This window comes from Perca flavescens, chromosome 9, assembly GCF_004354835.1.
Source record: "Perca flavescens isolate YP-PL-M2 chromosome 9, PFLA_1.0, whole genome shotgun sequence".
NCBI lineage: Eukaryota > Metazoa > Chordata > Actinopteri > Perciformes > Percidae > Perca > Perca flavescens.
The window spans coordinates 10,508,232-10,520,855 of NC_041339.1; the positions used below are offsets into that span (position 1 = coordinate 10,508,232).

Consider the following 12,624-nt stretch of genomic DNA (forward strand, 5'->3'; position numbering starts at 1 on the left):
ACCACCTCTAAATGGTCAACAGGGATGAAATTGAACTAGTGGCGATAAACGACCAAAATTCATAAATTATGGACATACAGTATATCAATCTTGGATGTAACAGTTTTGATTTATTTCACAAAGACCCCAAAAAACGCTGGATTTCCAAGATGGATAGGCCTACCTTATCTAAGGGCTATGAAGACACCAAAGTAGGTTTCTACTCTTTATGGTTCGATAAACATGAGCCATTACAGCATAAACTTAAGCATTCCATTTTTCAGACTTTCAATCTAGACCCCTGGCTTCATAATTGTAGTTTTTACTATTTTCCAATAGCATGAGTCTTGACAGGCATCATGTCAGAAAGTGAATGAATATTTGGTAGTAGCAATCAGGACTGATGGATTAAAAGATTTAACTAAGTGAAATTGGAAAATATAAAATATTTTATAGCAGCTTAAGGAAGGGGACATTTGAAATTTAAGGTAAAGAGGGGGTACAATTCTGAAAATGAATGGATATTTGGTTATGATCAGGACTGATGTGGGTTTAACTCCGTAAAAGTTGAAAATAATAATGTATAGTAATTTCATAGTTTTAGGAAGGCATTAGGAGCGCATTTAAGGAACCTTTTTAAATACGTATAGGCACAAGGGTTAAACAGTTACTGATTTTTTGGTGGTCCTTTTGTTAGGTGCCTATAATCCGTTTTGCTGTGTTGCCCCGTCCACAGCAGCATTTGCGTAGCTCCGTGTTGGGACTCCTGCGTGCAGATCGCCATCTACTATGGTTCTTTGTACTACCCCACTTCAAAAGATCAGCAGACAGACACAAAATTAATCCTTACTGGTGCAACACACCCTCTGGAAAAGATGGACCAAACTCAATTAAACAATGCTAACCTTTTTGGGAATTTGGGCTTTTTCCTCTTCAGCAAATGTACTTGTTGTGTTGGTGCAAGGCACATTAGTCAGCTGACTTTCAGGAAAATCCTCAGGGCATCTGTAATCTGTAATTATCACTTGAAAATAAGGATTAGACTATTTAAAAAATGGTGATGTCGAAGTAAGGGTCTTCTAGTGACTTACTGGACCTGGTCTCATCTTTGGACTGCAGTGGGCTGTCTCTAATAGGGGACAGCACTGGGCCCTGCTGAAAAGTGAGATTTAAAATATTTAGGTCCTTAATGCTCAACAGTAATGCAGCCAATATTTCCACATATTCCAGCCCAAACAAACATAATTATCATATATTCCTAATATAAAATTGTAAGGATAACCTGGTATACTGTAGGGAACCGCTACTGTAAGTCATGTTGCTTTGGAGCTTTTCCTTTGCAGTTCTGATAGACCTTGAATACTTTACTTACAACTGTAAGTCTACAAAAAGAACTGACAGGGAGCATTGGAAATGTAATTATACTAAAGGGCCAAATTTGTTGACATGCACATATATCACAAAACAATTACTTATAATTTTGTGTTGTTGTAAATAACGGTTACATAATGAATACCGATATTCGTGTCGACCTAACTACTGACAACTGAAAAAAAAGTAGTAACACTGCAAAATGATTTGTAGATAAGCAATAAGGCAATATGTAGGCAATGCATGCGTTTAATCAAAAGTGTTGTTGTGGTTATGCTATTTGAGCAACCAGTTAAATGAGGAGCAACAATTTTGAGTCAGACAATTTAAGATTATACAGTATGTGCAGCACATGGCTGACAGCCATCGTGATGTAACAATATTGTGTGCTTTAAAAAGTAACAATTCCGATTTATCGAGTACGAGTACAACTGCAGGTGGACATTCAGGCTGTCACTTCACCCTCAAAGTCATCAGTTTGGATAGTTGTAATTGCATATTGCCTCTGGACAGCACGCACCCGAAAGAGAGTAAGGCAGAGACAGGGACAAAAGGGAAAAGGCTACTGGTACAATTACGAACAAACTTATTTTACGGTCTATGGAACACACTTATTTTACAGTCTATGGAACACACTTATTTCTGGCGAAAGAACATCACGATTGATGAGATCAGTTTTAGCAGTCTGAGGGCCAGATGTACTAACACTTTTGCGCCCACTTCAGGCGTATTTGTTTTGCATCGTGCACGTAAAAGTATGTATATACAAACAGGCCGCATTGAGGTAAAAGCGCAGACTGCCTGTCGCAGAGACTGAAAATGTCATGCTTTTTCGTCTCATGCACATTCATGGGAGGGTGAAGGGGAAAGTGGGAGTTTCTCATAAAGAGATGGGAGGAGAAGCATCAATTATGTATTCCGCGGTATGTTTAAAAAAAAAAAAAAAAAAAAAAAAAAAAACACCCGTGAAAGCGCGCCTCTATTTTGTGGTGAAAATTCTCCGCCTCTTAAAAGCAGGTGTAAACCAGCCGCAAGCGGGTTTCCTCACATATGCCTCCTGGTAAAATGGCAGCAGTAATCCGAGCAAGACGAAGATAGGCCAAGGAGATGAGCTGAAAAGATTTTTGCCACAAGTATCACACTTTTTCAGTTGAGTGAACATAAAATCATTAAGCATTATAGATTAAGCAGCCATGCAATATTACAGTTACTGGAAGAAATCAAAGAGGACATCGAATCTCCGACTCAGCGTTCACATTCCATTCCAGCAGTTGTTGAACTCCTCGCTACATTACAAATATTGGTATCAGTATCATTTCAAAACAGTCATAGTATCAGCAGTGGGAATATCGCAGTCTGCACTCATTACTCGCATTACAACGCTTTGCTACAGCTCACTAGTCAATACATGCATTTCCCCACCACTAATGCTGAAATAACACGCATCAAGCTGTTACCTCATGAACAAGCAGATCAACTTTGTTATCGCTAAATCTTTGTTTTCACTGCTTTGACTGACTTGGTGGCTGATCCGTGATAGAAAGATGCACGCAATTTACGGTATAGTGGACGGAGAAAGGCGCTGATTACCCGATGAACTGCAGGTTTGGTAAATACGACACGAACTGAAGTATCAAAGCGTGCGCCTTCTGCGGGTTGGCCATGGCGCTGATAACGCTACATTCGCAAATGTACGTACATCTGGCCCTGAGTGCTCGGCACTCAGTCAAACAGCGCAGCAGAGAGGGGAGACAGATAACAATGCCATCGTCCACGTGACATTTCACTGTGGACATCATCATATGCCAATTTGGGAGACGATAAGGTAACTGTGATGCACCTGATGAGATTTCTGATGATCTACTGTAAAACAATGACAGAATGGTCATGAATGGCTTTTATTGCTGACAGCCAGGGAAGCCCTTTAGAGTTATCTGGAAGTGCATTGGGTTAATCCCACTGCAAAATGTGCAATAGGTCAGCAGTAATGCAGAAATTACACATAAAACCTTTACGCTAAATAAACTGACCTGTGCAATCTCATACATACACTTGTCACTTAAAAAGGGTTCAGTCCAGAGGTGACAGTTCATAACAAGATTCATCACAAAATGATGTGAGACAAAAAAGCAAACTGTGTTTGTGAAGAGTTCCCGTTTCCTCAAAAGTACCTCAAATCTGGTGGCTGCCCAATCCAGCAACACTCCTGGAGATGCCATGGGGGATAAAAGGGCAGACAAATCTGTCAAACAGTAAAGGACATATATTGATGTACAACACATTATAGCCATGTGAGAGGCAAGGAGCTACTGTATATTTATACAAACTTACAGCACGCAATAGGGGGCTGCAATTGACTGGTCCCTTAAGCCGAAAACACATCAAGCAGTGGTGAAGTGTGACCGGTGGCAAACTGCCATACAATGTTTAGGGAAAGCTGTGGCAGCCTCTTCGAGCTGGGGCTTGTTTGATTCTACTGCTGAGTGTGGCAACAAGCCAGAGAATACCCCCAGCCAATCAGTAAACAGAGTACTGGGACCTGTGTGACATGTTGACCTATGTTACAAAGAATTTGATGAACACGCCTCCCGGCAGCAGAAACATTTAATTATTGCAGCACTTCGCCGCTGCTTGGCGTTTACTGCATTACTTTACTGTTGAGCCCTATTAGACATGTACGTTTCTGAAGGACACTGAGCACATGGGACAATTTGGGGGATCAGGCAGTCTAAGCTGAACATGCATTGGAAGAGGAAGCGTCATTTGATGTGGAGCCACATCATTGGTGCTGGTCTGGCACTAGGTCTCAGAAGTTGCTGAAAGGGACTGCTACTTAAAGGCTGGGTAAGAATGAGAGGATAATGCAGAAAAAAAAAAAAAAAAAAAAAAAAAAAGAACATGAGCTTAAAAAGGTAAATAGTAAATTCCCATTTAACAGTCTCAAGGTTTTCATGTCCGCAACATCAAAAGAAACAACTATATTCATTTGAATTGATACAGTGTAGCAAAGGGAACATGTTCTCCATGCCCAAGGTTTATGGATGCCCATTTGCTTAAAAGGTGCCCTGCCATACAAAACCGTTTTTACTTGCATTTTTTGAAATATGTTAGGTCCATATATGTTGTGAATGTGAAAATTAACCGCTACCTCCTTTGTCAGCTTTAGCCACTCAAACAGAAATAAGCAGAGAAATCAGGCCAATTACAAAAGCTGGTCAGTCTAACATCATATTGCCTGAGCTCATTACTTTTCATTAGCTGGCCCAGTTGGGCTGGGTAAAGGATTCTGACAGCCAGGCTCTCATTGGCTAGTTGTTAGCCAATCAGATTCAAACAGTTTAACTTGTTGAATATTAATGAGAACTGGCAGAAATCGAGCTGAGTCTTCCTGTAGGCTTTCTATACCACGCTAGAATGGCTTGAAACAAGGTTTCTCTAAAAAATGTTAGAGTCCATGGTAGAACTTATAGACATTACCACAAAGTAGTGAAATACGTGTGGCAGGGCACCTTTAAGAAAAATAACTATTTTAAATAGAAAGATCCTATAAATTGCTGAAAGTAAATTTAATGTGAGTTTTTTGATAAATGTAAGGCGTACCTGGAGGTGATAAAGTCAGCTCATCACACATCTTGTCTGCATTTCGGTGTGTTGGGTAGCCTTTGGTTTCTGCAACAGAGGACTGCACAGCAAGAGGGGGCTGACAAGTCTTGACTGAAGGTTTTGTCAAATCTTTTGTCTCCGATATCTGCTTGCCACGGGCAGCATGAGTCACCTTTGACTTAAGAAAAAAATTTAATTTTTACCAGCAAGGCTATCTTACCATAAACCCGTGATTACGTAAGTAAAAACTAAATATATTTACCTTTGTCTTAACCTTTTGGCAAGAGTCTTTACTTTTTGGCTTCTTTGTTTTTGGCACTGAAAGACATGCACATTAATAATTCAGTCTACGCCAACATTCCAACCCCACCCAAATTCTGATGGTCCCGTTTTATGTCATACTTTAAAGTCCATACACAAAAATGTATAGAAAAATGTATTTGTTACCTCTGTGTTCAAACAGGACAACAGTGTGTATTTACAGAGCTGTTACTGTATATGCAAAATATAGTATGAAAAGTAATACATTGGTAAGCCTTATACTGGATTGTTGATCAGTCACAGAACCTTAGTAAAATGCTTTTCCACTGTTTTAGGCTGCGATCAGACAGTGCGATTAAACGGGGTTAAGGGCCCTGAACGCAACAAGTTGAAATAATGTCCAACTCGCGAGGGGTACATACTGGATATTTGTCACATGACTCGTTAGTCACTGCCCTGCCTTGGTAGAAATTACCTACGGCACAGTTTACCACTAAAAGTAATGAGAAATATAGTTATAAATATTCCATACAACACTAAAAATGTCCTACACTACAACTAGCATCAATAATTTCAATGAATTACAGCACTCTTCAATGAAAATAGTAATTTAGCTTCATAACCTATGGAGATGCCAGTATTAAAAAGAAATCATTTAAAAACGTAGGGTTGGTAATGTTGAAAAGCTAGCAAGATTTTGAAAGTAGCGTATCCTTGGGTGCTCCGTCTAACCCCTTTCCCCTGCCCTCAGGGCTCCGACACACACACAGATGTGCACCGCTACATCGCTGCTTTAGAGCAGAGATTCAGTCACTTTCTTTGCCTTTTTTGCAATGCGGGCTGTTGCATGTTACCGCAGAGGTGGCAACTTTTTTCCTCTCTTTCTCCAGCAGACTTGCAGTAACTCTGGCACATTGAGCTCAGGCTCGTACACGGGAGGGGTAGAGTATGCTAGCGCCCTTTATATAGAGTGTGCCCAACTAGGGAATCGAATGTTCTGAGCTATCCCGTTATGAGATTGGTTCCGAGGTGGTCACGTGTTTCGTGGACTCCATGTTTGATACAAACACTCATCTGATTTCCATTGACATAGTACAGAGAATAGTGGAAAAATTTAATAAATTATTTTTAAAAAATGACATAAATCACTTAAAAAAAAAGGCCCAACTGTTGCGTATTTAGCTGCAATGAAAGACAGGGAAGCGGCAAAAGATTTCACAAGATCCCCCGTGAACAAAAAGGCAAAAAGTATGGGAGCCGTTCATTATTGTTTGAGGTAAATGTCAATTTCTCTCTTAGATATAACAAATTACATAGGACAAATCTAGTAATACCATCGTTAACGTGTACTATGCTGTCAAAAAAGTTCTAACACTGCTTTAGAAATGGCCTTATGCTAGCGTTAGCTTTTTCGCTAGCACTCCATGTACCTAAATGCTTGTGATCTTGCCATAGTCATATGGCTTTCGGTCTCGACTGAGTCCAGGTGTCTTTATTATGTTCATAATAATATTTGAGGGAAAGTGAAACACAGCTTGGACGGGGATGTTGTTTGTTGAAGTTTAGACAGCTAGCTAACTCTACGTCGACATTTGCCAACGTTAGCGCAACAGCGTTAGCCTAGTCTGCTAGGTTAATATTACGACTGCCTTCGGAGTTTCCTATATCTGCGTCCACGTTGTCAACATAAGACCTGGGCGTTAGTGCTCCTTTTGTACCATCATTTTATTGAATGAAATATTGAGCTTCGCTCCTCTGAGATGGGCGAGTTTGTGTTAAGTTACACACAAGTCACTCACTACAATGGGCATTTTTTTTGAGGCCCATTTACAATATAGAAGGTAAATATACACTAGAATATTTCCTTAATGGCCTTTTACATATTGACAAACGTTGATAATAACATGTATATGACGGTTTATGGTGAAAATAAGCGATTATTTCAAGATAGCAAATTCGCCCCATAGGGTTACACTGTAGAGTCATCGGACGTTGGTATCCAATATGGCGCCCATGATTTGAGTTGGCCACACTCTCTATATAAAGGGTGCTAGAGTATGCACAGCGGAGCAAGGAGGCATTTCTTTGGTTCTTTCAAAGCGGACTGTGAGGCCGCGATTGGTGGACGCTTTTACAGGATTACAGCAGTTACAGTTCAGAGCCTATTAGTTATTTATTGCTGCCGGGATGTAAAGACCATTTCAAATAAAATAAAAAAAAAGGTGTACATTGTACATAGTTACTGCCCAATGTCCTTTAACTTCACAACAAAATAACAGTTGGCTAAGAACGGGTGATTCTGTGGTTGACTATAGAAAAACAAAAAGACGTAACTGGCGTCGCTCCGTCTGAAAGGGCAATGTAACAAATGCTGGAAAAGAAAAAGACTGGAGGTGCACATCCCGTTTTGCAACCTGCAAACCTGCTCTGTCTGATCAGGGCCTTATACCGCTGCATAGAAAGTGGAAAGATGACAACAAACTTTCCATACAAAGGCTCGGTTTACACCTATTGCCATTTCTAGCCACTGGGGGGCCATAAGCAAGCTATGGGAACTCATATTAATGTTAAAAAACCTCATAAAGTGAAATGTTCATGCCTTGGGACCTTTAAAACCCTACTCTTATACCTATAAGTACATTGAAACAGTTTTTGCTTGCTGTAAAGTAATCATCCCTCAATTCATATTGGCCCTTATTTGTGTTTACATTGTTTCCTTGCTGAGCTGTAGTATAGGGATAGTAGCACAAAAGGAATTGAATACTAAAAAGCCTGTAACACTGGAAGATACCAGCTGAATGGGACTAACTCAGGCTGCTGATGCCTCATATTAGGGCTAGCAGCAAGTGTTAAAGCAACGGCAACTGTGTTCAAGAAGTTTTTTCTTCCACTTTGCACATGCACAATTCGACACATCCTGACATTGTAGCCAGACTATCTAGTACAGGAGAACGACTGGTTTAGTCCTACCCAGCAATGTGAAAAGTGTTAGCAGGTAATTATACATTTTTAGGTTATTTTACACTAATTTGGTTTGTATTAGATAGTCAGTATTATTGATTATTAGCAATAAAGATACTTGCTAATTAGACAAATTGTTGGGTTTGTTTATGGACATGTCATCTATTGCCAGCACAGAGCAACGTCATTTTCCGGAGGAAGTAGTCATTGTTAGAGGAACAATGTTGCTTAGTGATAAAATTTCCACTACTATAATGGCACCCTGTGCACCCCAATGTTTCACAGATGCTGTAGCTGTCCCTCTAACATCACTGCTTTTATCAGAGAAAGAGCCTGTGGATTTTGTATACCATGACTTCCATCAGAAGCACGTTAGTAGGGGATCTCTTAAGACCAGTTCTGACCAAACATTCGCAACAAGACATAACCGTTTTAGAATGCTGCAGGGAAAAGTCAGCTGGTCAAGTCAGTTACAAACTGTCAGCTAAATGAAATGGCAAAGTTTTAGACAGAGACTGAGGATTGAGCTACAGGGTGAATGAAGAGGGGAAGCGGCGTTGGCACAAAGCAGTAAATCAGAGAGATAAAACAGTTATTTTTTTGTTTTATCACTACTAGAAATGCAAATGTAGCAAACATATCACTATCCCCATTCGTATTTTAAGACGCTACAAATTATATCCAACAACATAAAGCCTGAAAAGTTTGAAGTCCGAATGGAAGGACAGAGAGTCGTTGCTATGGAGACGATGGACTGGTTTGTCCAGTCACATTGGTGTACACTGGCAGGTTTCAGAATACTGCAGACCAGCACATTGCAAGTTGTTGCAAGTCTCATCGCAAATCTTTGGTCTGAACTGGGCTTTAGGGGCTGGTAAGAACAGAAGGAATGACTACAGCAAGCAGAAACTGTTTCAATGTACAGAGAATTGTTTTAAGATGAATTTGAGAACTTGGCACTTGCTGTAGTGTAGAAGTGTTCCTCAGACTGCGTCAGTAACATTGTGATTCCACTAGAGTGTGGTGTGTGTGTGTGTGTGTGTGTTTACAAGTGCATCAGAGCACACTTCTGACCACACTGATGGTGAGTGAGGCCAAAGGTGCAACAAACTTAAAAACTTTAAACACAGAGAGCAGTGAAACACTGCTATTCGGCATATTAATGTACACCTTAGTTTTTGCCTTGACATCAGACATAAATTAATGTACACTACAATAAAACAACCGCTTTAGCAAATATTTTAAACAATTGTCTCAGATGTCAGGGGCAGACATGCACACCTCTTTCATGTAGACAGAATATTAAACGTGTGTGAAATAAACACAAAGAGCCAACACCTAATGAATGTGTAAACATATAAACAATTTAATATTTGGTGTGCAACCAAAAGAAGGGTTGGAAATGTAGTAGAGAGGCACCCAGGTGAATTATGCCCATTGCTTATCTCTAAAAGAGAGAAGGTAAGGATAAACAAAAGGTAGGTGAGGGCAGAGTGCTTAGCGGGGAGCAGCTAACCTGATTCAGAGTCACTGCTATCAGAAGTGCTAGAAAGACTACTACAGCTGCCGCTGTCAGAGCTGGATGACGAGCTGCTGCTTTCACTGAGGTGTGAAGGGCAGCCGGGGTCAGGAGCCGGCATTAGTTTAGCTGTTAACAAAAAAAGTAAAGTGTAATGTTTGCACTCAATGCCTCACATGTGGAAGGACAACTATAACAATTACATTATTAATCATATTCACAGCTTACCTAATAGCTTTTTTTTCTTAATCAATTGCTGCTCTTTACTGGAAACCTGAGATGTACCGGTATCCTTTGATTTCCCAGTCTGCATTCCTACTGTTGGCTTTACCAGCTTTTTTTCTACAGGAGGGAAGAGATAATAACCCTCCAATCTAATTGCACATTTTATTGATTAAATCCAATAAATATAAAAAAGGTGTATTTGTTGATAGAGGAGAGCTAAGGATTAAGCTGTACTTACTGCCAACGTTCTTGTTGCATTTCCTCAGACATGCCGCAACAAACCTCTGCAGGGCTCTCAGTGTGGAAGACTTGAGCATTTCAAAGTCAACCTCAATCTCTTCGAGAGTGGAATCTCGTAGACAGGACTCCCTGGCATGAATGATGTTCACCAACTTGCCCAGTTTGTCACCAGGCAGCTTGTTGATGTCCAATTTCAACTGCTTTTTCTCCTGGTAGGTCATTGGTATTGGTGGGACCCCATCCTCACACTTTAGATGTCCTCCATAAATATTGCGTCTGTTGTCATGCCTAGACATACATGCATAACATCTACCGTTAGCACACGCTTAGGAAAACTCAACATCCCAGTTCAACATTAAAACATACAGTTCCACATTACTAGTCCTAAGTAGAAAACAAAAAAACATTCAAAGATCAAGTGGGGCTCACTTACAAAGTAGAACTTTTCCGGTTGGCCATTTTTTCTACAATAGATTTGTATTCCAAGGATTTCTGCTTTAGTCTAGCGATATCCTTTTCTTTGGCTCTTTTTTCCTTTTTCAACTGGTCTTTCTTCTTAGGTTTCATCGGGGGCTCTTGGGTTAGTTTCTTCAGTTGATCACTGACAGCTTTCAACTGAAAAGCCAGCCATTAATAGCCAATTAGGTAAAACGCACTGAAGTGAATAACGTCTCAAAAGCCATTTGCACTGTTACTGGCATGTATATACCAACCCGCTCCTCTATATTGGCCAGCTGCATGGCCACTTCTTCTGATGAACTCCGTGCCTCTGATGAGCTTTCACTTTCAGAACTTGCTGGGGATGACACATTTGCAACTCCGTCTCCTTTTCCCTTGTCATCTCGCCGATGAGGTAGAGAAAAACCCTCCGCTTCTTGGGGAACTTTCAAATAACGGGCCTCAAAAACCTCCTGTTCATATAAACAAATGTTTTTTTGTTAATAGTAGTAATAGAAAGTATAATACTGATACTAATGCTTCAACTTAGCAATGGCCTAGGTCAATCTACACAATCAGTAAGGTACATTTACCGGTAATAATTATACCAAGCCCAATCCGTTTTTGATCCTTTGTTTATTGTAACCCTTGGTGTTTAGGTATGTCATGTGTAATATGGCATGAAACACTGGAATTAGTCTATATTGCACAGCACTGCAAACTGAACAAATAAAACAGTTACCATTCACTTAATGATAGCCGTATTCACAGCGTGTATAGGCAGGCAAAGAACATTTTCCCCCCTCAAATATTGACTATTTTAGTAGTCTCACTTCCTCCACAGCACTGAAGATTTGACAGATAGTCTAGCTACTGGAGCTGTCTTGAATTTTCCCTCTAGAGATCTAAGGAGCAGTTAACCATAGTCCTCCAATTGAGTTTAAAATGCCAAAACAAAGAAAGCAGAAGGTGACGGACATCCAGCCGAAATGAGGGATGCCCGGCAGAATTTACAGCAGCACCTGAACAATCCTGGAAGTGAAACGTCATCAATATAGACTATTTTAGCAACATTTCACAGGTGCTCCTGTTGGTTGTCAACTTCTGCATTTTGCTCATGCTGAGGAATATACCAAACAAAAAAAGACGACAAATCAAAATATCGTAAAAACTGTTTAATTTGCCATCTGATTATCACACTGACCTGTAACAGCAAACGAGACTAAGGGCCCTATTTTAACAATCTGAAAAGCAACTATCAAACGTCAAACGCAAGTAGCTTTGTGGGCGGATCTGTTGCTATTAAACCAGGGTGACAGAATATAGAAAAGGAAAGATAAGAGTCCATCTTTGTTCTACTCAAAAAAGGTAAAATTAAAAACACAGAACATCTCATCACCCCACAAGAAATGAATGAGCATGTGTGACAAAACTAGTTTCAGGGTGCTAATATTTCCAGAACAACAACGACGAGTTGTTATATAAGAACAGTCCATATGAGAACAGTCCATTTATTATACCAGCGGGATAAATGAGTCTTGCGCCCGACGCAAGTCTAAAATGGTTTGGTCTGAAGTTGCTAGGTGTGGTTTGGCCATAACTTGCAATAAACCAATCAGAGAGTCATCTCACATTCCTTTTAAAAGCAGGCGCACTTGTTCCATGGCGGTAGGGCTGTAGCGATACACAGCCAGCAGTGAGGTTTACAAGAATTTGTCAAAATGTCCAGATTCCCGGCAACCTAAGATAAACAGTTAGACTACAAACAGACAGCTTTTGTTTTAGCTTGTTTGTAAAAATATTTGCAGAGTAGAGCTGTGTTTGCGTAAAACAGCGCAGTGGACTGAGCAAATTGAAATATCGCTTTCTAAATGTTTATGCCGGTCTACACAGGTGAGTGCATTGATAAGTATTGACTTTCTACTCACGAAGGTTTAATTGTAGCCTATTTACAGAAAAGAGACCAGCGTGAGTTCATCTGCCCCAGCGGCCGTTGGTAGCATCTTGGCTCAGCTGTGTGTGTGTTT

At 40.2% G+C, this 12,624-nt stretch overlaps 1 protein-coding gene across 3 annotated transcripts in view; it reads right to left on the bottom strand.

Annotated features, from left to right (window-relative positions):
• brdt (bromodomain, testis-specific) overlaps positions 1-12,624 on the bottom strand; it is a 36,181-nt gene that overhangs the window by 5,589 nt on the left and 17,968 nt on the right. The window contains exons 8-17 of one of the 3 annotated variants that reach the window (XM_028587939.1): positions 10,873-11,070; positions 10,593-10,774; positions 10,158-10,447; positions 9,923-10,036; positions 9,692-9,823; positions 5,216-5,271; positions 4,951-5,032; positions 3,522-3,592; positions 1,071-1,134; positions 885-991 (exon numbers count right to left, since the gene is read on the bottom strand). In XM_028587939.1, coding sequence (XP_028443740.1) covers positions 885-991; positions 1,071-1,134; positions 3,522-3,592; positions 4,951-5,032; positions 5,216-5,271; positions 9,692-9,823; positions 9,923-10,036; positions 10,158-10,447; positions 10,593-10,774; positions 10,873-11,070 — 1,296 coding nt within the window. Of the gene's footprint in view, positions 1-884; positions 992-1,070; positions 1,135-3,521; positions 3,593-4,950; positions 5,132-5,215; positions 5,272-9,691; positions 9,824-9,922; positions 10,037-10,157; positions 10,448-10,592; positions 10,775-10,872; positions 11,071-12,624 lie in introns of all 3 variants that reach the window. The other 2 variants (XM_028587938.1, XM_028587937.1) reach the window with 2 other exon arrangements.